This window comes from Peromyscus maniculatus, chromosome 8 (genome assembly GCF_049852395.1).
Source record: "Peromyscus maniculatus bairdii isolate BWxNUB_F1_BW_parent chromosome 8, HU_Pman_BW_mat_3.1, whole genome shotgun sequence".
Lineage (NCBI taxonomy): Eukaryota > Metazoa > Chordata > Mammalia > Rodentia > Cricetidae > Peromyscus > Peromyscus maniculatus.
Window position 1 is genome coordinate 93777192 of NC_134859.1, and position 25251 is coordinate 93802442.

General features: G+C 47.6%; 1 protein-coding gene across 9 annotated transcripts in view; it reads right to left on the reverse strand.

Annotated features, from left to right (window-relative positions):
- Tex2 (testis expressed 2) overlaps nucleotides 1–25251 on the reverse strand; it is a 140773-nt gene that overhangs the window by 65180 nt on the left and 50342 nt on the right. For all 9 annotated transcript variants that reach the window (XR_013041926.1, XR_013041927.1, XM_076543574.1 and 6 more), the window contains one exon: nucleotides 12895–14563. Coding sequence is in view for 7 of the 9 variants with exons in the window: in XM_076543574.1 (XP_076399689.1) it covers nucleotides 12895–14538 (1644 nt within the window). In the remaining 2 variants the exon portion in view is untranslated. The remainder of the gene's footprint in view (nucleotides 1–12894; nucleotides 14564–25251) is intronic.

Below are 25251 nucleotides of genomic sequence, written 5' to 3' on the forward strand. Positions count from 1 at the left end.
TGGCCTACAGTCTGGTCCTGCGATGGTGTTTAGAAAAGGCCAGGGGTTTCTCTTCAATTCTCTGCTGGACTCAGAAGAGAACTTGGCGAGCAGTACAAACCACAATCTATAAAGGGCCCATTTAATCCTGGGAAAGATTAAAAGCTACAATTAACCTTTTGCAAAATAATAAAGTCTGGAGGAGCTACTATTGTGCTCACTCTCAATCACAGTGTCAGGGAGGAGTTCAAGGCCAGTGCTCCCATGCTCAGCTTGATGCTGAGCTGACCAGAGGAAAGCGCTGATCCTCTGGCCCCAGGAAGCAGAGAGTCTTCTGGGTGGTGTCTGGGCTGACACCAGTACACTGCAGCATGTTTTTAGCCTGTGGCTACGCAGGCACGTGGACTTGCCTGTCACTCATCCCTGCTCATCCCTTCCTCTATCAAAAAGGAGCCTCAGAGAAAGGAGGCTGAAGCCAGGACGTGAGGCCATCGTTACTGACACTCACCTCTGAAATGTACGTACAGGTGACCAAATTTCTTCTGCCCCACAAATGAAACACAAGCGGGACTCTACTAATTGGAGTTAGCCCCCTTTTGACATATTGATGCTTGGCAACCAGAGTCACCTATTAAAACAGCATCAGAGAGCCTAGGGTTGGAGAATAGGGAACAAAGAGTCTGATCCACACTTTAGAACTTTGGTACAATTTTAATTTTACCCAAGAAAGATAAAGCAAACCTGCAGGCACAAAATTCATGCACCGAATGACAGCCCCAAGCAGACAGCCAATATTTAAAACACATGCTACTCAAAGACACCAGAGAAAGAGGAGGGGGAGTCCATTAGCGGAGGAAATGCCAGCATCAATACTGTCCACATCCTCCAAACGACTGCTTCAAGGTCACCTTCACAGCCCACCACTGGAATCACTGGCGTCAAGGCTAAGCCACAAACTGTGGGACACGGCCTTTATCTGAGCCTTTCTAGCCTGCACAGGAACATCTCCCAAGCTCAGGTGAGTTTTTAATTGTAATGCATTTAAATTATAGTGCACTGGCGGAATGTAACAGAACAGGAGATAAGAAGCACTCAGATTAGGCAGACAAATTAAATGATCTCAGATGAACCACTGAGATAACCAAGGTCCTATTTATGTTCATACATAATAAACATCAGCTCATATAATTTCAACACTGGCTTGTTAATAATAGATCAGCAAACAAATAAGATAGTAGCCTCCAGCTTTCCAGATCGCAGGTCCTATCAGTCAAGCAATTTCTGAATATGAACCAACAATATTTACCTTCTCTTATAAGTCATATACAATAAACAAGAGAAGCAGAGCAAGTGGACAAGATCCGCCTTTTTTGTCAATTTTTTACTATACTGTCATGCTACCTTTTAGACTTTTTGTTTTATTTTTCTGTGTGTGTATGTGTGTGTGTGTGTGTGTGTGTGTGTGTGTGTGTGTGTGGTTCTGTGGAGTCGATTCTCTCCTTGCACCTTTTCCTGGGTTCTTTGGCTCTGAGGTCATCAGGCTTGTGTGGTGAGAGCTTTATGGACTGAGCCATCTCCCCAGCCCCTCCTCACAGTCTTTAGCTGACAGCTGAAGGCACCATACATATTCTCAGAGTAAAGCTTCCTGATAGTGATAATAATGGATACAGACATGTATTTCAAGTTCAAATAGATAATTTCTGATGTTTATGGCCAAAGGTTAAAATATGACCATCCATGTGTCAACTATCACAAAGCTTAGTCACTTTTTTACCTAGAAAGAGCAAAACTACAGATAAAAACAAAAAACTAATTTTTTTTTTTTTTTGGTTTTTCGAGACAGGGTTTCTCTGTATAGCTTTGCGCCTTTCCTGGGACTCACTTGGTAGCCAAGGCTGGCCTCGAACTCACAGAGATCCACCTGGCTCTGCCTCCCGAGTGCTGGGATTAAAGGCGTGCGCCACCACCGCCTGGCCTATTTTTTCTTGATAATGTCATCAGCAACCCATTGTATACCACTGAGAAACAAAGTGATGAGTTAAGAACATTGCCTGAGCTCCACCACCACACACACCTGCACGTGTGTATGCACACATATGCACATACATTCAACACACAACACTCACACACTGAACACACATCCAACACACACACACGGTAAACACACACATACCCTCAACACACATCCAATACACACTCAAAATACACACAACACACATACTCAACACACATTCAACACACCACACACACACTCTTAACACACACAACACTTACACACACATGCCCTGAAACCACTTTGGGTAAGGACAAACTCATCCTGGAGGCTAATGACTGTACAATAAGATCAGTCTTCAGAGGATTTTGTACCTTTCTTCAGAAGGAAAGAGGACAGGGTTCGCTTTAGACAGGGTCACTCTTAGCCCAGGCTGGCCTGCAACTATGGTTTTTGTTTGTTTATTTGTGTTTGTTTTTGTTTTTTAGTTTTTTGAGACAGGGTTTCTCTCTGTAGCTTTGGTGCCTGTCCTGGATCTCGCTCTGTAGACCAGGCTGGCCTGGAACTCACAGAGATCCGCCTGCCTCTGCCTCCTGAGTGCTGGGATTAAAGGAATGCGCCACCACCACCCGGCTGCAACTATGTATTCTTGGCTTGGCTTGAACTTCATGCTCCTGCCTCAGCTTCCCAGATGCTAAAATTCCAAGCTCTAACACGATGCTCAGCTTATACTTTTCTTACACATTAAGTATAAACTTGGAGGTGAAAACACAGGTGGCACTTTTCAGTTCCTGTCTTACTATTCTAAAAAACACAAACACAAACACAGTTTGAGAAGTCTTTAGCCCATCACACTCACAGCCTTTCTTTACTCCATGGATGAGACCCAGGACAAAACCAAAGAGGATGATGCTAGGATAACCGTCCAGAATCCAAGCATTTGAGGATGCTGTGTGTTTATGCATAGTTGGACCAGAATATAGCCAGTCACAGAGTAAATTAGTGAGCTGAAAATTGGCAAAAGTCTGGGTGTGGTGGTGCACACCTTTAATCCCAGCACTCTGGAGACAGAAGGAGGGAGATCTATGTGAATTCGAGGACAGGCCAGCCTGGTCTACATAGTGAATTCAAGACTAATCAAGATGGACTCTGCTGGAAGGGAGGGAGGGAGAGAGGGCAGGAAGGAAAAAATTTGGCTAAGTGTTATTGGAAATGGTACTGGGTACATGGGAGGGGACCATTATACTAATGTCTCCTTACTTATGTATATGCTTTAAAAAATTTTTATAATGAAAGTTTTCTTTAAGTCCAAAAACAAGTTCTGGGACCATCTATCATCATTAACCATACTATGCCTGTGGGATTCAGGAATACTTCACACAGTTACTTTTAACCACCCTTAAAACACAAGGTGCATAGCCAGGCACTGGTGGTGCACACTTTTAATCCCAGCACTCTGAGGCAGGGGCAGGCATATCTCTGTTGTGAGTTCCAGGACAGACTCCAAAGCTGCACAGAGAAATCCTGTCTCAAAAACAAACAAACAAATAAACAAACAAAAATAAAAATAAAAAACCACAAGGTGTAGCTGGGTGGTGGTGGCACACATCTTTAATCCCAGCACTTGAGAAGCCAAGGCAGGCAAATCTGAGTTTGAAATCTGAGCCTGGTCTACAGAATGAGTTCCAGGACAGCCAGGGCTACACAGAGAAACCCTGTCTTGGAAACAAAACAAAACAAAAAGCACAAGGTGCATGCTTGCATGTGAGGCACCTGCACTGAAGCACCTCACCTGAATTCTTTTTAAAGCATGTGTGCAGTGGAGCGTGTTCCCACTGGAGTGCAGATGCTTGTGGAGGCCAGAAGAGGGCATCAGATTCCCTGGAACTGGAGTTACAGGCTGCTGGGAGTCACCCAACACAGATGCTAGGAATGGAACTCAGGTCCTTCGCAAGAGCAGTAAGGCTTTTTAACCCCTTAGCCATCTCTCCAGAGCCTGAACAAGGTGCACTAAGAAAACAGCTGTCTTTATAAAAGCCACACATAAAAACTCAAGTGATCCATTACAGGAGCAGAGCAGAAAATGCTTCTGTAGTTTACAATTACTCACCATCAAAAAGCAACCCGACCCCTGCTGCTGCACAAGACAAGGCCACTCTCTCCTAATGGTTGCTTATTTTAATTTCTTGATGTGTATAGTGTTCTGCCTGTATGTTTGCCTGCACGCCAGAAGAGGGTGCCAGATCTCATTACAGATGGTTGTGAGCCACCATGTGGTTGCTGGGAATTGAACCCAGGACCTCTGCAGCCAGTGCTCTTAATCGCTGATCCATCTCTCCAACCCCCTCTAATTTCTTAAAATTCAAAATTCAAAAAAAAAAAAATCATTAACTTGAAGTTACAAGTTAGAGTTTCTTCTCTACATTCTTTCCTACAAAATTAATTTGGGAATGGAGGCAGACTAGGGACTGAACACATGCTAGGTAAGGCAAGTGTTCTACCTACCACTGAGCTGTCCCTCCAGCTTCCTCCCCATCCCCCCCTGGAGCTGAGGACTGGCACTCTACCACTGAGCTAAGTGCCAGCCCCTTGTTACTGACTTTTTAAAGATTGCTTTTCTTTCCCTAGGAAGCAGAGGCAAGAAGATCTGAGTTTGAGCTAGTCTATGCTATGCATGTGTCCAGGTGCCCCGAGGTCAAAAAAGTGTTATCAGATCTCTTGGAGTTGGAGTTACAGGTTGAATGTCCAGTGTGGGCACTAGGAATCAAACTCAGGTCCTTCGGGAGAGCAGCAAGCGCTCTTAACCACTGAGCCATCTCTCCAGTCTCAGCTTTTGGGTTTCTGAGACCAATTTGGCTTCCAGCTCAAGATCTTCTTCCCTCAGTCTTCCAAGTGCTAAAGTCACCAGGTCTGGCTCCAAAATTACTCTTGATGTTTGCTGTTGTGATTTGATTTTTGTTTTTGAGACAGGGTCTAATGTCGTCCAGGCTGGCTTTGAACTTGCTATGTAGCTAAAGCTGGCCCTAGACTCCTAATCTGCCAGCCTCTAGCCATTTTGGAATTACAGGCATGAACCATTGTTCATGGCTCAATATTCCTTTTTTTTTTAAAGATTTATTTATTTATTATCTATACACAGTGTTCTGCTTGCCTGCATATACCTGAACACCAGAAGAGGGCACCAGATCTCATTACAGATGGCTGTGAGCCACCATGTGGTTGCTGGGAATTGGACTCATGACCTCTGGAAGAGCAGCCAGTGCTCTTAACCTCTGAGCCATCTCTCCAGCCCCCTCAAAATTACTTTTTTATATGTCAAAACCAAAGCCTGTATTTTAGAGAACCTAATTATTAAAAAACAACCTGTCCCTTTTATTATATCTAACGCTGCCAAACAAAGGTTTTCCAAAATTCATTTTTATTAGTCTCTGCAAAGGCATAAATGTAATTTTAGCCAACCCTCTAGACAGTTCTTACTCTGGGAACCGACATCCTACTGCTCTGGATGTTGGTAATTTATATGTCAGATAAGAACTTGCTCATAAATATAATTCAAAACTGCATCTGAGTCACACTCCAGCATAAATCCAAGAACCGCATGGAATCCTGGGAAGTTTTTCATTATAAACAAGTGGGAAAGTTGGCATGTAAGAGAGATCCTGGATGAAACACACTCCTGGCCGAGTGACAGGGCATGCTCCGAGGGGGCCCATCTGATCTGGCCGGGAACGCTCAGTAGTCATCCTAAGGGCACTGGCTAACTACCACCCCAGACCTCCAGGACCTGACACACTCCTTTCTAGGGCTTCCAGCCCAGGACTTCTAGCTGGGCACCTGAAATATCAACTCCAGAAGCATATGAGAAAGAGAGGATCCGTAGTGTGATATTCTTGAGCCTGTGACACACAAGAGGCTGCCTTGAGCTACTTTACCCAGCCCACCAGGCTTCAAGTCTGGTAGTTGCCGCCTTCATGCTTCTGTGTCCCTGGGCTGGGTGCTCGAGGCAGGTCCTGCTCCCACTGCTGCTTCTCATTTGTCTGAACTCCCACACCTTAAAATAAGCGTGCTCTGCTCCTGGGAGTTCTTCCAGAGCCTTTGTGACAGATAGTTCACAGGTCACACACAGGCCCCTCCTGCTTGTGCGCCAGTCAGTATGACTGATGATCAGCTGGGCTAGCAGGAAACGGTGGCATGCTGTGCCCTAGACAGCCACAGCTGTCTTTGAAAATAACTAACAACTTGGCTGCAGGCTGGCCTTTTGGATTAGCGCCCCCATCCTCACCACTGCTACAGCACCATGTTTATTTACTATGTGCACGTGTGTGTGTGTGTGTGTGTGTGTGTGCGCGCGCGCAAAAACCAGGTGCACACATAGAAGGCAGAAGACACCTTGTAGGGGCCGGTTCTCCCCCCTCCATGTGGGTTCCAGGTTGTCAGGCTTGGCTTGCTCTTACTGCTAACCCACTCACTGGCCGGCCCTTCAGCACCTCGCTTAAATAAATGTCTACAGTATAGACGCAATGAAAAAGTACAGAGCATCTTTCCTTTCCTCCTCACCCTGTGAACACACAGAGAAGAGAAACTATTGTGTCCCTTAAGTAGTTCACAGGGCCGGTAATGGAGCCAGACTCTGTCCTCCGAAGGCTCTAAGTACTTCCTATGGGTAAGAACCTACATGACCCAGAAGCTTGAAGTCACGTGTTCTCCTCAATAGTCTGTCTAGTATGATTTTGTTGAGACAGGGTATCCCTAGGTAGTCCAAGATGGACTTGAACTTGTGATCCTCGTGCCGCAGGCTCTCAAGTGCTAAAAAAAAAACTCCACGAGCAATCCAGCTCCAGTTCAACCGGTTCATAGTTCACAGATGAAGGGGGCTTACAGATGTGTCCAACCTATAGCCCAAAGGCCACTGCATCCCAGGATAGCTATGATCGTGGCCCAACACATCTGTAGATGATGAAGTCATATTGCAATGTCAAAAAGTTAAACACCCCTGGAATCTCAGGGCGTGGAATGTGCAGGATCACTATTGAGGGGCTCAAATCTGTATTAAAAATCTTAATGGCAGGTCTTACGGCCTACTATGAAGTTTGGGGAGGGTTTTTAAAAGTTTTAAAAGTTTTAAAATACTTGCCCTCAAGATTTGCATCACTTCATTCTCTACAAAAACTAATAGCAACAGATACAGGGAAAGTAACTCTAACCAGCTAACTAACAGCTCAAATCAAACTATTCAAAAGTAGGTATTTCTACTCACCACAGACACAGGTTCACAGATATCTATTTCTGTTGCTATTAACAAAATATTCAATCTGCACAATTTATTCATTTTATTGTTTGAATTCCTTTAGTAGTATTGGGGTTTGAACCTAGGGTCTTCAGGTATGCAGGTACTATTGAGCCAAATCCCCAGGTCTTTTTCTCACTAAGTTATCCAGGCTGACCACAAACTTAACTCTGTAGCCCAGGTAGGCCTTGAACTTGGATCCTCTAGCCTCCACCTCCTACGCAGCTGAGATCACAGGGCTGTGCTATGGGGCCTGGCTACATCAGTGTACTTTAGAAAGAACAGAGGTAAAATTCAAGATGGTGTCACATCTCTTCAGCTTCTGGGGTGGGGAAGGGTGTGCTGCTCCACCCAGGAGCAAGGTAGAGAGGGAGGACGGGCTCATGAAGGAGACAGATGCCTGTTCAGGAGATGGAAAGGGGAAGAAGTTGGCTGGCTGCACAGCAACCCACTAACCGACTCATCCCATCATGGCTGCACTCATCCCATCATGAGGACGAAGCTCTCATAACTAACCAACTCATCCCATCATGGCTGCACCCATCCCATCATGAGGACGAAGCTCTCATAACTAACCAATTCATCCCATCATGGCTGCACTCATCCCATCATGAGGACGAAGCTCTCATGAGCCAATTACTTTTTTTCCCTTTTGAGACAAGGCCCTGCTATTTGCCTAGGCCAGTATTTGCCTAGGCTGGCCTAGAACTCTCTATATAGCCCCAATTGGCCTTGAACTTGTGATGCTCTTACCTCTCTGCCTCCCAAGTGATGGAGTAACAGAAATGGACCACAGGGTCCCTAAATTCTAAACTGGCCTAAAATTTTCTGTATCTAGGATGACCTTGAACTTCCAATCCTCCAGTGTATACACCTCCACAGTGCTTCAAGTGCTGGGATTATAGGCATGTGCCAGCATGCCCAACTTCTAATTATCGCTCAGCACAGTTACACTGGAAATTAAATTTCAACCTGCATTTCAGTGGGAGCAAACCACAACCAAACCATGGCAACAGGCCTGTTTTATAAAGAAACCAGTGCCTGGCTCCTGGATCACGTCACAGAAACAGACAGACCTGGAAGCAGAAGAGGACTTGGGCTTAGCTGATGTAGGCCTCTGGGGCCAGCCTTAGAGTTACAGCCTGGCCCCACTTCTAGTGAGAGTCCTGTTTCCTATGTGCTGCTGTGTGATCAGCTGCCTCACACTCCCATCACCGTGGACCAAACCAGTCACTATACCTCTCCATGATGGACAGACAGTACCCCCACAACTGTGGGCCCTTAGGTTGCTCTGTCACATATTCAGTCTCAGCACAGGAAGAGTAACTAATACTGCTCCCCCCCCCCCCCAACAGTGAACTTCTTACTCACTCACGAACCCAAGCATTCATCTGGACATTTCTCACCACATGCCTAACACACAGCGGGTGCTGAGGATACACATGGCTGATGAACACAGCCATCGAGAAGCACACAGAGCTCCGTGGAAGCCGGACAATAAGCCTGTGACTACAGCTAGGAAGTCCTATGCAGGGTGAGCTGGAAGCTGCCTGGCCAAGGCATTTCCATTTTAGAGGCCTGTGCAAGTAAGTTCACCCAGTGGAGTACAAACGGATGAGAGGCGTCACTTCTGGGTCTAGATATATAAGTAGGCATGCTTTTCCTTTCTGCCAAAACACTGCATTAGAGAACTCTTAACCCTATGGCAGGGCTTGGCAAACTGGGAAGACAGCCACATGAATTCATTGCTCTGCTATCTGTGGCTGTTCCTCTGTTGCAGTGAGACTATACCTCCCACAGTCAAAGACACTTACTACCCTTTAAGAAAAAGCTGGCTGAGCCCTAGGTGGAGGAACAGGAGAGCAAAAGCCCAGGGCCCCTGAATTGACAAGTATAGGGGACCCACTTACCCACCTACAATACCCATATTCAGCTGTGTGCTCAAGAGACAAACTCCCAATGTTTTGCTCAAGTTGGCATTAGCCTAACTCATTTGGAGAGTAGGGCACGCAAGTCTAGTGAGAAACACAACACGGATGGCCAGGGTTGGACTTAGGACTCTTCTTATCACATTTGAAATTTTGTCACTGCTGACAAGTGTCTTCAAATGTCATTATCTTTAAAAATTATCACCAAGGGGGAAAAATGACCTCACTCAGAAAAACCAAGCTCCTGGGTTATTTACATTGGCAATCCATAGCCTGTAATAAACACCCTTCTAACCTACAGTAGTGTTCCTTCTCTACACGTGATTATTTTTAATTCATTCATTCATTCATTTATTTATTTTTATTTTATGTGCATTGGTGTTTTGCCTGTATGTATGTCTGTGTGAGGGTGTCAGAAGCCCTGGAACTAGAGTTACAGACAGGTGTGAACTGCCATGTGGTTGCTGGGAATTGAACCCAGGTTCTCTGGAAGTGCAGCCAGTGCTCTTAACCGCTGAGCCGTCTCTCCAGCCCCTCTACACTTGATTTTTAAAGGATTCATTTTGTATTTATGTGTTCAGGCATTTTGCCCGAATGGATGTCTGTGCATCACATACATGCCTAGTATCCTCAGAGGTCAGAAGAGGGCACTGGATCCCCTGGGACTGGAGTTATAGATGGCTGTGAGTTGCCATGTAGGTCTGGGAACTGAACCTGGGTCCTCTGAAAGACTAGCCGATGCTGAGTCACCTTGCCAGCTCCCAGTGTCCCCTTTTCTAAATAGCATGTTCAGCTAGTCCCTGAAAGCAGCGGTGTACACCAAGCAAGAGTTCAGGCTACAATCTAGTTACCCGTATTCGTAATGAAACCATTCTAAGCAAGCTATGGGCCAAAGTGGAAAAGAATTATTCAGATTATTTCAACCCAACCAAACCCATTGTGAGATATCAGCAGGGCGAGAACTGGATCTGACCTTGAGTTTGGGAGGTAGGATCTTTGGAAAGTGACTGAGATTAGATAAAGCCACCAGGCTGGGAGCTCAGGATTGAAATCTGGTGGTTCTGAAAGAAGACAGGGAAGACAGAGCACATGCTCACAGTGGCCCCTGTCACCCAGCAATGATGCCCCATGTGCCTCAGCACTCTGCCAGGAAGAAGGCCTTTCCCTGATAACTCTGGGCTAGAACCATGAGTTAAATAACAACTTCTCTTCCCTCAAACTTGTAAGCATCCTGCCTTTGCTTCCCAAATGCTGAAATGACAGGTGGGTCCCACCAAATCTATGTAATTAGCACCAGAAAACAGACTGACACACATACCTGTCACACTGCACAGATGTGGACAAGTAACACTGTGCCTCCATTCCTTCATGAGCACAGACCCGAACTGAGCAGGGCTGGGATACAGTTTGAATGAGACAACACACCCACGCCCAGCACCCCACCTTTACTGCTTCCCTCACCAGACGAAAGCGAGCCAACTGTAGTAACATTTAAATACCACTGCAGCGTCACCCTCTGGGTAGTTGGTAAACTGTCAGCCCACAGCAGGGACTGGATCAACACTAGAGACTGACTATATTACAATGAAGTTTTTCCTAGGACGAACCAACGCTCAAACGGTTGAAATCAAATGCTCCAGTCAGTCTATGGCTCTGGGACTAACAAACACCATTTTTCTTTGCTAAAATTACCACTAAGTCACCTACAGCACGTGTAAATCAGGTAGTCATAGCATCACCCTTCCAAAAGAGTGGAGCCACCTTCCGTGAGTCATTTCATTCCACTCCACATAGTCATGCTAAGCAAAGGGTGTCACATCCTCAAGAGCCAACACCAGCCTCCCTTAAAAAAAGAAACTGTCTCATAATGAACTGCCAGGAGGAAGAAGAGAGTCAGGCTGCAAGATACATGGTTGCATTAAATCACACGGAACAGTGGGTGGGTCTGTGAGGTGCAGACACAAATTCAGAACTGAAAAAAAACCTAGGATAATACATTAAATCAACACGGGTTTTGATAGAGAATAAATTTTTTCTTTGAGTTCCCTGTGTCTTTCTCTTGGACAAGGAAGAAAGGTACAGAAACCAGAAAACAACAAATAAAATCTTGGAAAGAGTACCATCCTACCCCAGGTGTTCTGTTTTGTTTTTCGTTTTATAATAAAGAAAGATCGTGTTATCATTTCTAGAGTATTATTTAGATAGCAGGGAAGAAAAATCTAGAAATTTAACAGAGACCAAACAAGCTTCTAACTTGAAGAGCTACAGGTTATGATCAAATAAGATTCAAAACTGCTCCAAGAAGACAGAATTCGTCTTGAAGACCTGTAAGGGCGGCAAGGGCTTCTCAGGCAAAGTCTGGGAATGAACTTTCTGCAGAGCGGTTCCATGGGAAGGGGGTCAGGGGTCACACTGGGCTCAAAACCCTGGGACAAAGAGAGTCCCTGTCTCATCGTCTGAAACTGGAAGCATCTAATGTCAACAGGAGACCGGTGTGGTTGACCTTGACAACTTTTATATAGCAGTGACCTTTAAACATTCCTGATTCTACACCTTATATAAGTATGTGTATAAATAACTCAGAAACTATATAAATGACAATTATAGCTTGTTTTAGATTTTAAATGTTTAACACATATTATGTGTGTGTGGTATGTGCACATGCATGTGTGTGCAGGTGCTTTCCGAGGCCAAACGCCTTGGATCCCCTGGAGGTGAAGTTAAAGGCAGCTGTGAACTGGCCTGACATGGGTGCTGGGACCCAAACTCAACTCTGCAGGAGTAACACCCGCTCTCAACCACGTCTCTCCAGCCCCAAATGTTTTTTTTTGCTATTCTGTTGTTTTGTTTTGAGACAGGGTCTTACTATATAGTTATGGCCTGGAATTCACTCTGCAGTCCAGGCTTGGCCTCAAATTACAGAGATCCTCCTGTGCCTGTCTTCCAAATGCTGAGATTATAGATGTGTGCCACCTCCATGCCGGGCAACAACTGTAGTTTTATGCTACAAATCTTACGAGGCATACACAACAGCCAGAAGTAAGTAAATGTAGAGAAATAAACAGAAGTCCCGCACCCCCAAAGATTATCCCAGAAAACCCTCCCCCAGAGGGAAACTCAAAGCCTGACATTATCTTCTCTCAGTGTGTAGAGACAAGCTGTCACCAAATGACATGACCTGGTCTCTTTCCTCTTGGCCCTCTCCTGCAGTTCTATAAGCATTGATCCTGATGCCAGGATCTCAAAAATATATAATCCTGCCAAACACGGAAGTGCATGCCTCTAATTCCAGCAGTTAGGAGGCAGGGGTAGATGGATCTCTATAAGTTCAAGGCCTGCCTGGTCTACACAGTAAATTCCAGGATAGCCAGGGCTACATAGTGAGACTGTCTGAAAAATAAGAATATAGAATCCTAACATTCAGCCAGGACAGATCCCCAAAATGTAGCAAGTACCTGGCTAACTGAAGGATAGAGCTAAGAAGGAACTAGATAGCAGTGTCAATTTCTGGGGCCATGGAGAACTTCAAAAAGCTACCCAGTAAACAGGTAATCATGATGTACAAGGCTTCCAGGGCAGTGTGGTGTCCTGGAGAACAGAGAGACTCCAAAGTCTTAAACACCCCCGATGCAAACACCTTTAGCCATCAGCTCAAAGACGAAGTTCACTCATTGCTAGCGTGCTTGACAGTGGCGGGAGAGACTTACCTTCAGTATTTCAGGCTCTTTGATGTCCAGGGATCTCGTGCTCCAGTGTCGCAGAGTTTTGTGTGATTTGTGGTATGTTTGAGCACTTGGTGGTGTAAAAAACCAGATCATGCAAACAGCAGTCATGAACCCAAGGCCAATGCCCAGGAAGAGTCCACTCATGTAGTAGGGGAGGGGGAGGATGAGGTACGCATAGACACACATTATAAAGAAGCCCAGCGTCTTCACTGGTAACTCCTGGAGCTGGGTGGCCGAGTCCGCTTCGTCCTCGCTGTCCAGAACCACGCCATCGTCGGCAAGCACCTCTGGCTTGAGGGGGACATCCAGGGGCTTGTCAAGTCTCCCCTCGCCCTCAGTCTCCAGCTCAAAGTCCTCAGTGTACAGTTCACAGAACTCTTCGTCCTCTTTGCTCACTAAGGCAGACAGAGAACATTTCTCAAGAACGAGGGAACTTGTCTTCAGGCCTAAATCCTTCAGACCGCTCCCCTGGGAGCCCTTGGGCTCCACTTCCTTCACAGCGTCCTCGGGGGGCTTCGGGTGGTCGCTCCTGGGGGCGTTGGAGTCGCCGCCGTCGCCCTCCCCCTCGGAGTCACACTCCTCCTCCTTGATGCTGTAGTTGTTATTGCTTTCCAAGTGCCCGTTCAAGCTGGACAGATTGGAGAGTTCTGAAGCACTTGAAGATAAGGCTTTGGGCCTGTGGCTGCCACTTTCCTCCCCGATGATTTTGCTGAGGAGCTGGAAGGGCTCGTAGATGACTTCGGAAAGGCGGCGTTTAGTGTCTTCGATTTTCGCCTCCATTTCGGGCACTTTAAAAAAGGAGCGAGTGTCAGAGGGGGACGTCAGCGGGGAAGAAGGCGCGGTCTTGGAGTCCCCGGCCGTGCTGCGGGGCTGTGTGAACTGTTTGAACAGGTGCAGGTTGAGTTTGGAGTCAGGGGCCTTGTAGGACACGGCATCCGACTCCTGGCGAGAAGTGTCTGTGGACAGGGACTTGACCAGCGTCTTCATCAAGTGCCTGTGCCGTGGGGGGTGGGGGGATTCTTTTGGCTCCACCTCGGTCGACAGGGACTTCACCAGGCTCATGAAGGGCTTCGCACTGGAAAGGGCGGAGGACGAGGCACTGGATGAAAGGACAGGGGACTTGGAAGGAGACGACAATGGGGACGAAGAACTGGTTTTCTGTTCAGAAAGGGATGACACGCTGGGAGAGCTAGCTAAGGGCCCAGATGAAGACGACCCTGGGGACAGAGCCAGTGGCACTGGACTTAATACTTGCGCTGCTGGAGCAGGGGACTCCAGCAGCTTTACAGTGTTCTCGGAGACGGGCAAAATGGCAGGGGTCTCGGATACAGACAGTCCATCTGCCGGGATGGTGGCGGCAGCAGGGCCCACAGGGTCATGGCCACCCTGGGGTTCAAGATACAGGTCCTCCTTGGCTTCAAGCCCCGTTACAATGCTTTGGTCATCTAGCCCCTCCTCCAGGTACCCCCTGAACTCCTCCTCCTCTTCCTCCTCCTCCTCCCCGGATGCCGAGAAATGAATGGCGATGGTATCTCGGGACACGGACCTCTGCACGTGCACTTTGGGGGCTGATGGTTTTGGCATGTCAATGGTTTTCTCGGCATGGCGACCATTCAGACTTGTCATTGCCGGCTTCGTGAGGGCTCAGGCTCTGTGAGAAACAGCAAGAAAAGCAGACGTTAGAGTGGCTTCTCCACATGCGACAGGGCCACGTGCAGATCCAAGCCCGGAGGGAGCTCAACTTAGAGGGGATTATGCGTTCACACGGCAGATGGCCATAGTTTCTTGCTTTGGAAGGTTCAATGGCTTAATTTTCACCAGATAAATTCCAGCTAGGCATTCTCTTTTATGAGCAAACCACACACCAGCGTTATAAATGCCAAACAATCTGTCTCCCTCACAACTTCTGAAGAACCGCTCCCTCCCTTTAACTGGCTCACTTCTAGCAGCAATTCTCTCCTGCGGGGCTCAAATGAAGCGTCCTGGCGGGTTTAGGGCTCGTGGAATAAGAACGTCACCAGTGGAGTTCCGCCTGTGAAGAGCTAACCCAGGAGGGCTGCTGCGTTCACTGTGGTTTTGCAGCAGCCCTAACGACGTGCGTGCCTCGGATCTCCCGCAGCACCCACGGTCTTGCCATTGCGGTAAGTGGCCAAACATCCAAGTGGGGAGAACTAGACACTAACTATGGCCTGCTGTTCTCAACGGCAAGTGCCATACGGCCAGGGCATTTAGGCAGCTATGATGAGACCTCAGGTAAAACAAGCGTCTACTCAAATGGAAGAAAGCTGAGTGTCAATGCGGTAGCCTACCAGCAAGCATGAATGCCACGGGGGACTACGGGGAGAGACGGGAGACAGGCTCTTCGCCCTTCTTGAGCTCTATAGCTAGGTGGAAGGAAGGCAGCCACCTGCAGAGCTGCTCAGTAGGACAGATAATGCCAAGTGCACCTGTGACATCTAGTTCATGACATCTACATCACCGTGCTTCTAAGGGGCAGCTGACTATGTAGCTCAAGCTGGCTTCAAATGCATGATCCTCCCGTGTAGCCCCCTAACTCTCAAATGCTGGAGACAGTGGTGAGGTCCCACATCTGGCTAATTACAAGCATCTTGCTGGGCACAAGGCACCAAGACAGGTCTCTTGAGCTGGACAGAGACACCACCAGAAGAGCTAGGATATGGGGCAGACATGAGGAGTTCTGAAGACACAAGGCCAAGGTGAGACAGTGGACACCTGTTCTGTCCCCTGAACTAGTGGGCAGTAGTGGCAGGGTGACCAACGTGGACATGGTGTGACCCTAGGGCTGTTCTCTGCCTGCAGGACATGAGGAGGTAGTGGGGGGAGGTGGCCCCAGGTACAAGAGAGGCATTATGGGCGAGTGGAAAGGGCATCTGCCTTGCACAGGGCAACAGGCGTCTCATACTCATTCCTTTCCCAGGGGACTCTGAAGCTCGAGCAAGCCACAACTTGAACAAGCTACAACCTCCGGGTCTCGGTATTATCGGCAACATGGAGGACCTAGGGAATTCTCCCAATGTAAAATCCTACTTGGTTATGCTCACTACATACACGGATAACAGCCTACCACAGGCCATCAACACTGCATTGCTTGCTTATTCCTACCTTTAAGTCTTCTGCCAAACACTACTGTTCCAAGTGCCAGCAACCGATACTACCAATAAAAGAACAGATGGGACCTGGTGTGGCAGGTGTGGGGAATGGTACTCCTAGAGCACCAGGGGGAGGGAACTAGCTAACAATGGCTAAGAGCATGGGAGCCAGGGCCCAGACACCACATGAGCACATCATTTTCACCATCAAATCCATGATGTCTTTGCAAGAGAGTTTTGCTCCGTTCTTCTACGACCTGCAGGCTCTCCTATGGGGTTGGATACAGGAAGAGAGCATCAACCAAACACAGCAATCTACATCCAGCAATGGACAACAGCTTGGAAATTCAGCCTCCAGGACAATTCCTCTCTGGTTTGTTTTGCCTGTAGAAAGGGTCTTGCTATTGTAGGCCTGGCTAGCCTGGAAACTCATAACGTAGACCACACTGGCCTTGAATTCATGGAGATGTCTACATCTGCCTCCTGAGCACTGGGACTCAAGGCAGGCCTAGCTCTTCCCTGCTATCTTTAAGTCAATAGGTCTGTTGGTTATAAAGAAAACAAGACAAAGCAGCCATGGAAACAATGAGAGGGCTTGGGGATTTAGCTCAGTGGTAGAGCGCTTGCCTAGCAAGTGCAAGGCCCTGGGTTCGGTCCTCAGCTCTGAGGGAAAAAAAAGTCAAACAGCTCAGTTTCATTCAGTTCACCTAGCTTTGTAGGAATAATTCTAGATTTCTTTTAATTAAACACATGTGCATGGCTATGTGCACACATGGTATGTGTATGTTCATGTGGGTGCCCAAGAAAGCCAGAGTCATCAGATCCCCTAGAGTTGGAGTTACAGACATTTGTGAGTCACTGATGGTGTGGATGCTGAGAATTGAACTGAGGACCTCTGCAAGAGCAGTCTGTGCTCTTAACCGCTGAGCGGTCTCTCCTGCCCCTCACAGGGGTAATTTTAAAGGAAAATTATAGAGGTCATTTTAAAAGAAAGTTTGGTACTGGCTAATTCTCAGTAAGTTTGCTCACACCAACGGTAAACAAGGCTGTGCTGTTCCGAGGTTGCTTCAGAGGCAACGGTGGCTGCCGAGGGAAGGAGACTACGGGCACAAGGTGAGGACAAAGCATGCACTTTTGAGGCTGGTCTGCTAGGAAGCAGGACAAAGCGAAGAGGTCTAGCTGAAGCAGAAGGCCAGTCTAGGTGAAGGCCAAGGACACAGGGCAAAATATCAGTGGAGTCTGTGGCCTCAACAACCAGGCCAGACTTAGGGACCTCTGCTCAGAAAACTGCTCTTTTGTACCGAGGCCACCAGGGGCCAACTTCCAGACAGACAGGGGCCCAAGACCTGCCAAGTGAGAATGATTTCTGATAATCTCTGATCAACCTGTCCCCAAGTTCCTATCAGTTGAGAAGGCCCGAGATAGGCCTCAGAGAACTGAATGCCAGGCCACCAGATGGGGCAGGCAGTCTGGCCAAGCACTTCAGAGGCTCATTGTAAACAGTGTCAAGTCCACACTGACCGAGCCTGGCTCCAATTCTTAGTCTCACTAAAGCAAGCCAGCGGAGGCTGGGGCACCACGGCCACTGTCCAAACACAAGGACACCTCTGCTGTTGGTTACTGAGGAGACCGACCTGAGCTTCTGCCCAGGGGCCAGTAGAGTCAAAGTGCCAGTTTGCCAGGATCAACCTCTATTTCACTAGAGCCCAGGTCTAGGGGTTCTAGGGGTTCCCAGTTCCTTAGGCTCATTATGAGACCAGGTGAGCAAAGGCTGCTTCTAAGGGGCCAAATCAGTGGTAAACTGAGTAGAACCACCCCATGGTTGGGGTTCTAGACATCAAATCAGGTCTCTTCAAGCTACCTCTTCTCGTCCTTCTTATGGTTGGCTCCAGGGCTCACAGAGCTGACTTCCCAGTCAGTCAGTGTCTTTCAGGAGAGCAAGGCCAGGAGGAAAGTGCAGCCAGATGGGAACACGGTGTGGTCTGCCCCAGCACTGACCAACCATCCAGGGCTTAGATGCGGCCTTCCGACACTCAGGTCTGGACACCCTTCCCACAGCAGCAAACAGCCCTTTTGTCTTGCTTTGTCCTGGCCACAGTAGCTACCCTCTGTGCTCCATCACGATGTTTCCCCATGAGCCAAGAGCTCAGCTCTGGATCAGCAGCATGTGACCAGCTGCACTGAGAAATGAAAGGCCTCCTTATCCATCCCACAATCTAGCATCATAAAAAATGCCAAGCCTCGTGCCCTCTACTGCTAAAACTCAATTATACCCAGGCTTAAAAAAAAAAAAAAAAAAACAAAAAAACAGAAAACCTTCCGCCTCGGAAGCTGAGATGTCAATGTGGATTGCCTTGCCTGCTCATCTCCTCCCAAAGCCACCAGCAAACCTCAAGATGTTGGAGTCTTGCACTGACTTTTGCTTGTGGTGTGAAGTGGATCTTTAGATTTGAAAACTAACCTTGTCACCAGGCTCCCTTAGGGACAATCTCCTGACAGTAATATGTTGAAGCAAATCTGATGTGATCACAGTGTGCTATAGACTGTGTCCAGCACCAGGAGGGCCCGGAGGCAAGGTGGAGGGATGGGCAGCGCCTGGTGTCTGCAAAGGCTGCTGCATTCTTCAGCCTCCATCCTGCTGGCCACAACGAATACAATACACACACACACACACACACACACACACACGCACGCACGCACGCACGCACGCACGCACGCACGCACGCACACACGCACGCACGCACGCACGCGCACACATTTAAATCCTCCGAGAAGCTGAGAAAAAAATGGGCCCTAGAGGGGTTGGAGAGATGGCTCAGTGATTAAGAGCACTGACTGCTCTTCCAGAGGACCAGGGTTCAATTCCCAGCACCCACATGGCCACTCACAACTGTTTGTAATTCCAGTTCCAGAGGACCTGGCACTCACGGCAAAATACCAATGCACGTAAAATAAAAATAAAAAAATAGGGGCTGGAGAGATGGCTCAGAGGTTAAGAGCACTGACTGCTCTTCCAGAGGTCCTGAGTTCAATTCCCAGCACCCACATGGTGGCTCACAACCATCTGTAATGAGATCTGGCGCCCTCTCCTGTATACATAATAAATAAATAAATCTTTAAAAATAAATAAATAAATAAATAAATAAAAGAAATGAGCCCTAGAGGAGAGTATTCTGCCCCCCCCCCACCGCCCCCGCCATGGCTATCCTGGCGAACTGACACTTTCTTCTTTTATCTTCTTTTCACATTGTGTGTGTGTGTGTGTGTGTGTGTGTGTGTGTGTGTGTGTGTGTGTGTGTGTCTGTGTGTGTGTGTCTGTGTGTGTGTACTTGTCCTCTATCCTGTCATGTTTGTCCCGGGGAGGGACCTCAGGTCGTCTGTGAGGATCAGCAGTTGTAAAGTAAGATGTGTGCCCTTGGAAGCCTTCGAGCTGGTGAGGATTCGCTGCAGGGAGGTATGCCAGGCTGTTGGAAGCAGGTGCTCATCGCTCCTCCTTACAAAATGAAGACACATTATAAGGAGGGAATTGAGTGCTGGGAAAGGCTGCTGTGCCGAGGATCTGAACACATGCCAGCCTCCCCCATTACTCAGGCACTCTAGCACTCCCTCTGGCATTGTCAGAAGATCTACTCAAGAAAAGGAAACACAGAGAAGGCACAAGTCAAAAGGAAAAGTCCAGGAAGAGAGAGAAACAAGCAGAGAAAACATCCGGGTCACTTTTCAGAACCAAAGTTTTCCTCCTAAGGGCAAGCAGAGGGCTCGGGGAGCAAAGGGCACTGGCCACCAAGCCTGGTGACCTGAGTTCAAGCCCAGGAGTCCACATGGTGGAGGGAGGACCAATGCCCCGAAGTTTTCCTCCGGCCTCCATATGTGCATCACTGCATGCGTACTGAGAAATCTCACAAAGTCAGGTGAGCTGGCTGTGCCTGTGACCCAGCCAGCACTGGAGGCTGAGGCAGGAGGGGCATGGGCACCGGCCAGCCAGGGCAGCAGAGTGAGGCAGACTCAGCAAGCGAACGGGGCCACACACAAAACTCCACTTGTCCTCAGCACTTACTCGGGCGTGGCTGGCTTCTGAGATAAGGGATGCAGGCGGATTTCTGCTCCCAAGCATTTAAGAGAAAACAAAGGACTTGCGCCGCCAATGCTCTCTGTGAGCCTGGGCTTGGCAGCCACGTTCCTGGAAAGCAGGATGTTGTCTGCTCTGCTGATGGCCTTTCCCCAGGTCCTGGCCATGCTTTCCCATTAGAGCCACTGTCCCTGAAAAGAAGTTCCTCTCTCTCAGTAAGATGGAGAAAGCTGAGCTGGATGCAGTGGCACATGCTTTTAACCCCAGCACTCAGGAGGCAGAGACAGGCAGATCTCTGTGAGTTCAGGGCCAGCCTGGGCTACATAGTGAGTTCCAGGACAGCCAGGGATGCACAGACAGATCCTGTCTCCAGAAAAGGGAAAGAAAAAAAAAAAAGATGGAGGAAGCTTTGAATAAAGGTTTGTGGCTCCAGAATTCATGTAGCATTCTTTATTTCACACTAATACAGATAAAAACAAATCAATGGCTTCGATCGATCTTGAACAACGAAATCACCAAAGGCTCCTCAAGGAGCAAGCTGTCTTTCCTATCACAAGCTCCACAAGACACCCAATGGACTGAGAGTGGGAATACCAGACATCATTGAAGCGTATTCGTTCCTAGACACCCCAAAAGGGCTATCCTCATTAATTAAGCCACAAAAAACCAATTGACAGTAAATCAGACTGGACAGTGAGAAATGAAGAGCTATTTCAAGACTCAGTGCAGCATTTATTAACAGATAATAACCTCTCTGAAATTGGCTTTTGTTTTGCACTTCTCTAATCTAATAATAGCGTCCCTTCCTACCTCCAGCTGTATTTTAATCAGTCCTGGCTTCCAGCAACCAAAGCCATACAGAGCACACTCCTGGGTGCTGCCTTCCCAGGAACATTGGCCTGGTCCTCTCTTACTAGGACAGACAGACAGACAGATAGCTGCGGGGCTGTTAGTACTGTTCCCTCCTTCTACTTGAACGCTAAATTACAGCCGGAGGGAAGAAAGGCATTTAGATGAGAACAAACTGGCCTCCAGATGGGCACACTCAGTCTGGAACAGTCTCCTTTCTCAAGGTTAATCCTAATTTGTCAAGGTCACTGTTAAACTACCCACACCCTACCTGGTAGCTTGGCTCTATCAGTCAATAGTTTTAATTCAAAAACTTCTTTTGGCAGAGGAAAAAAAAGCAAGCTGCAGCCTGTTGCAGAGGACATTTTTCCTCTTTTGTTGTTGTTGTTGTTGTTTTTTGAGACAGAGTTTCTCTCTGTCTTTGCACCTTTCCTGAAACTCACTCTGTAGCCCAGGCTGGCCGCGAACTCACAGAGATCCACCTGGCTCTGCTTCCCGAGTGCTGGGATTAAAGGCTTATGCCACCACCACCCGGCGATTTTGGTTTTTTGAGTCAGGTCTCACTGTGTGGTCACAGCTGGGACTGAAGGAGTATGCCACCACACCCACCCTGAAAAGGATACCTTATACTTCATCTGCACTTTTCTAAATGCAAGCTGCTTTCATAAAAAGGGGGAAGCAGGGGGAAAGGAGGGTAAGACTGTTTTCTGCCTGATGTAACATAGTATACAGTGAACCCAGTCCACATCAACCATCTAGAGAGGCCTGATTTAGCCGGGCGGTGGTGGTGCACACCTTTAATCCCAGCACTGGGGAGGCAGAGGCAGGCGGATCTCTGTGAGTTCAAGGCCAGCCTGGTCTACAGAGCGAGATCCAAGACAATCAAGGGTACACAGAAGAACCCTGTCTTAAAAAAAAGGAAGGAAGGAAGGAAGGAGGGAGGGAGGAAGGGGAGGAGGGAGGGAGGGAGAGAGGGAGAGAGAGGGAGGAAGGGAGGGAGGGAAAGAAAAAGAAAAGACCCTATTTAGCCTAAAATCTCAAGTGCATTCCTTGATTCATTCATTTAAGTGCTGTCCCTAAATTCATGTAAGTCAGTGAAGCAGCTGATGACTGGCGGCAGCCGCTCTAATTTGGTAATGCTCCACCTTGTAAACAAAAACCAAAGCTGACACAGGAGATAATGAACTAGCCTAGCCTTAGTTCCATTTCAAGACGACAAGGCTTCTGTGGACTGGCAATCCTCTGAGACATTCAGACCATGACTGTTAGGAGCCAGGGCTCTTTCCCATGAGTTATCAGGTTCCTAGACTCACAACCAACACCTCCTCGAATCCAGCAGGATCCTGCACCACCACCACCACCACCACCACCACCACCCAGAGCTTACACCATGAGTAATCCAGCAAGCCCATGTCTCCCACCACTGCTGGGCCTAAGGTGCCACATCCCATTGGAAGGGGTATTCAAAACACTAATGTGATTAGACACTCTCCTTACAAGTCACTAGATGACTCCAACAATGAAAGCAAACCCAGCTCACAGCAATCCAAAGACAGGCCCTTCGTCCAGCACCACCACACAAGACCTGTAGAGGTGATAAAGACAAGCCCAGGGCTGGGGCGTGGCTCACCCACAGTAAAAGTGCCTGTGGCACAAATGTGAGGACCCAAACCCACAATAAACAACCCAAACAGCTACTCCAGACAAACCATTCCCAAGGGGAGCTCCAACTTACAACCGGTCATCGTCACAGATGGCATCTGTACGGGGGCAGGAAGTCAGGTGAGGTGTGGGGTGAGTGCAGTAACCCGGCAGTGGGGAGGCAGAAGCAGGAAGATCACCAGCCTGGGCTACACGTCCCAGGCTGGCCTGGGCTACACGGTGAGAAAACCAACGCAACACTACACCATCGGACACAAGTTCGGTGCTCGGCACCGCTGCTTGCCACGGCTCCCGTCTCCTAACGGCTCTACCAGATTTGGAGTACCAAGAGAGCGGCAAGCCGGGAGGAGACAAAGCCAACTCCGCCGCACTGTTGGTAATTTGAACTGATTACACTCTCAGAACGCTAGGCCACATCCCACTGCTCCTCCTGGAAGCCACGATCATCTTCCAGATTTTAAAGGTAAAAAATGTCAGGCCAAACTCCAAGTGGTGCGGTCTAGAGAGATGGCTCAGCGGTTAAGAGTACTTGCTGCTCTTGGAGAGAACCCATATTCAGTTCCCAGCACCCACATTAGGTGACTCACAACTACATATAATTCTAGCTCCAGGGGATCCAACACCTTCTTCTGAACTCCGGGGACACTTTCATTCAAGTCTACATGCCCACATTACTCATACACATATTTAAAAATAAATTTTTAAAAAATCCAAGTGGTTAAAAGGGAATCACATATTAGACACAAACCATTAGTTCACCTCTTAGGAAAAATGCATGCAAAGAAGGTAGGTAAAACTTCCTTCCCCTTCTAAAGACCTTCTTAAGGTCTGTAGTTTTATATTTAGGAGGACATACTCACTATTTCCCAGTCCAGCAGCAACATGTGGGTCAGTCCCACCAAAGTTTCTCAAGTCCATCTTGAGGAAATGCTTACCAATCAGTAGGTAGGTAGGTAGGTAGGTGTGTGTGTGTGTGTGTGTGTGTGTGTGTGTGTGTGTGTGTGTGTGTGTGTGTGTGTGTGTGTACAGGGTCTCTCACTCAAGAAGAAGTTCTCCCTTTTGACTAGGTTGACTGGTCTCAGGATCCACCTGATTCTGGGGTTCAGTGGTTAAGAGTACTTGCTGCTTCTTGTGAAGAATCCATATTCAGTTCCCAGCACCCACATTAAGTGACTCATAACTACATATAATTCCAGCTCCAGGGATCCAACACCCTCTTCTGAACTCTGGGGTTCAGTCATACTGGGCTGTTTTTCACATGGATGCTGGGGATTTGAACTCAGGTCCTCCTGCTTACACAGCAAGAGCTCTTACCCATTGAGCCACCACCTCACCCCAAGAGCACTTAGTATCTAAGGAGGGCTTGCTCTGTACCAAGGACCATGAAAGTTCTTCCTGTTTTGTTCTTACGTGTGATGCTGAGGATTGAACCCAGAGTCTTCCGGTGTGTGAGTCAAGCACTCTACCAAAAGGGCCTTTGGAAAAAGCCATCTCTATAGGTCTGTGTATTGGAAGTGAGCACATGTAAGAGCTGAAGTGATGTGTCAATTAGGGCTCATATTTAAAGTTTTGCTGCTGCTGTTTTTTGACACAGGGTCTGATGTAGCCCAGGCTGGCCTCAAACCTGCTATACAGCAGGACTGGCCTTAAACTCCTGATCTCTCACATCACCTCAAAAGTACTGATAGCACAGGCAAGTACAACCATGCAGCTCATACCTGAAATTTTGAATTGTCTGGTAATTATTTACCAATTTGTATTTCCACTGACACTGTATAGAATATTCTCCTTGCTCCACTGTCAAGAGCAAATATCATCTTTCATTTTGTCCAATCCGGTGGGATGGAGGGGAAGGCTCTCAATTCTCCCATAGTCACTTTACATTTCAATGTCCCCACCTAGTTTACTTTGTCTGAGAACCGGCCATTCAGTTTTCGATTTTAATGTACCCAAGGCTCTCATTTTGGCTCTGCAGCTTGTCTTTATAGCTTCCCGAGAAAGCCTTCCTCGATCCACCTGCATAAAGCATCAATCTTAAGGAGCACAGAGAACGCCAACAGTAATTTAACATACGTTGTTTTCAGTTTTCCATGCAAAGATGGAAGTTTTAAATTTGTGGCCCGTCGTGACAGCTCAGCAGTGAAGAGCACTTGCAGAGGACCCAGGCTCAGCTCCCAGCACCCACACTGCCAGCTCATAACTTGCTGTGGCTCCAGCTCCAGGGGTGGGAACCCTCTCCTAGCCTCTTCAGGCACCCGCACTTGGGGCTTACACTCACACAGATACACACATGCATCTGGTTTTTAAAAATCCTTTAAAATCTTTTAAAAAATTTATATAAACTGCTACAGATAATCACATCTCTGTATGTTCTAGCTACAGTAAGCGGTAATGTATTTAGATTTTTTTTCCCCACCCAAATCATACTAGTTAACTACGAAGCCTAGTTTACATATCTGAATTCCATTAGTATCTACCGGTCATTCACTTTCGCCAAGAACAAAGGTTCAGATGAATTCTTTCTAAACTGAAAAACTTCCTGAGAGCTCGAAGGGGCAGAACTATTAGCCTCTTTTTTTTTTTTTTTTCAATGAGAAACACTTTTTTTATACAGACATCAGCAGACTTAACTTTGATATAGGGCAGTAA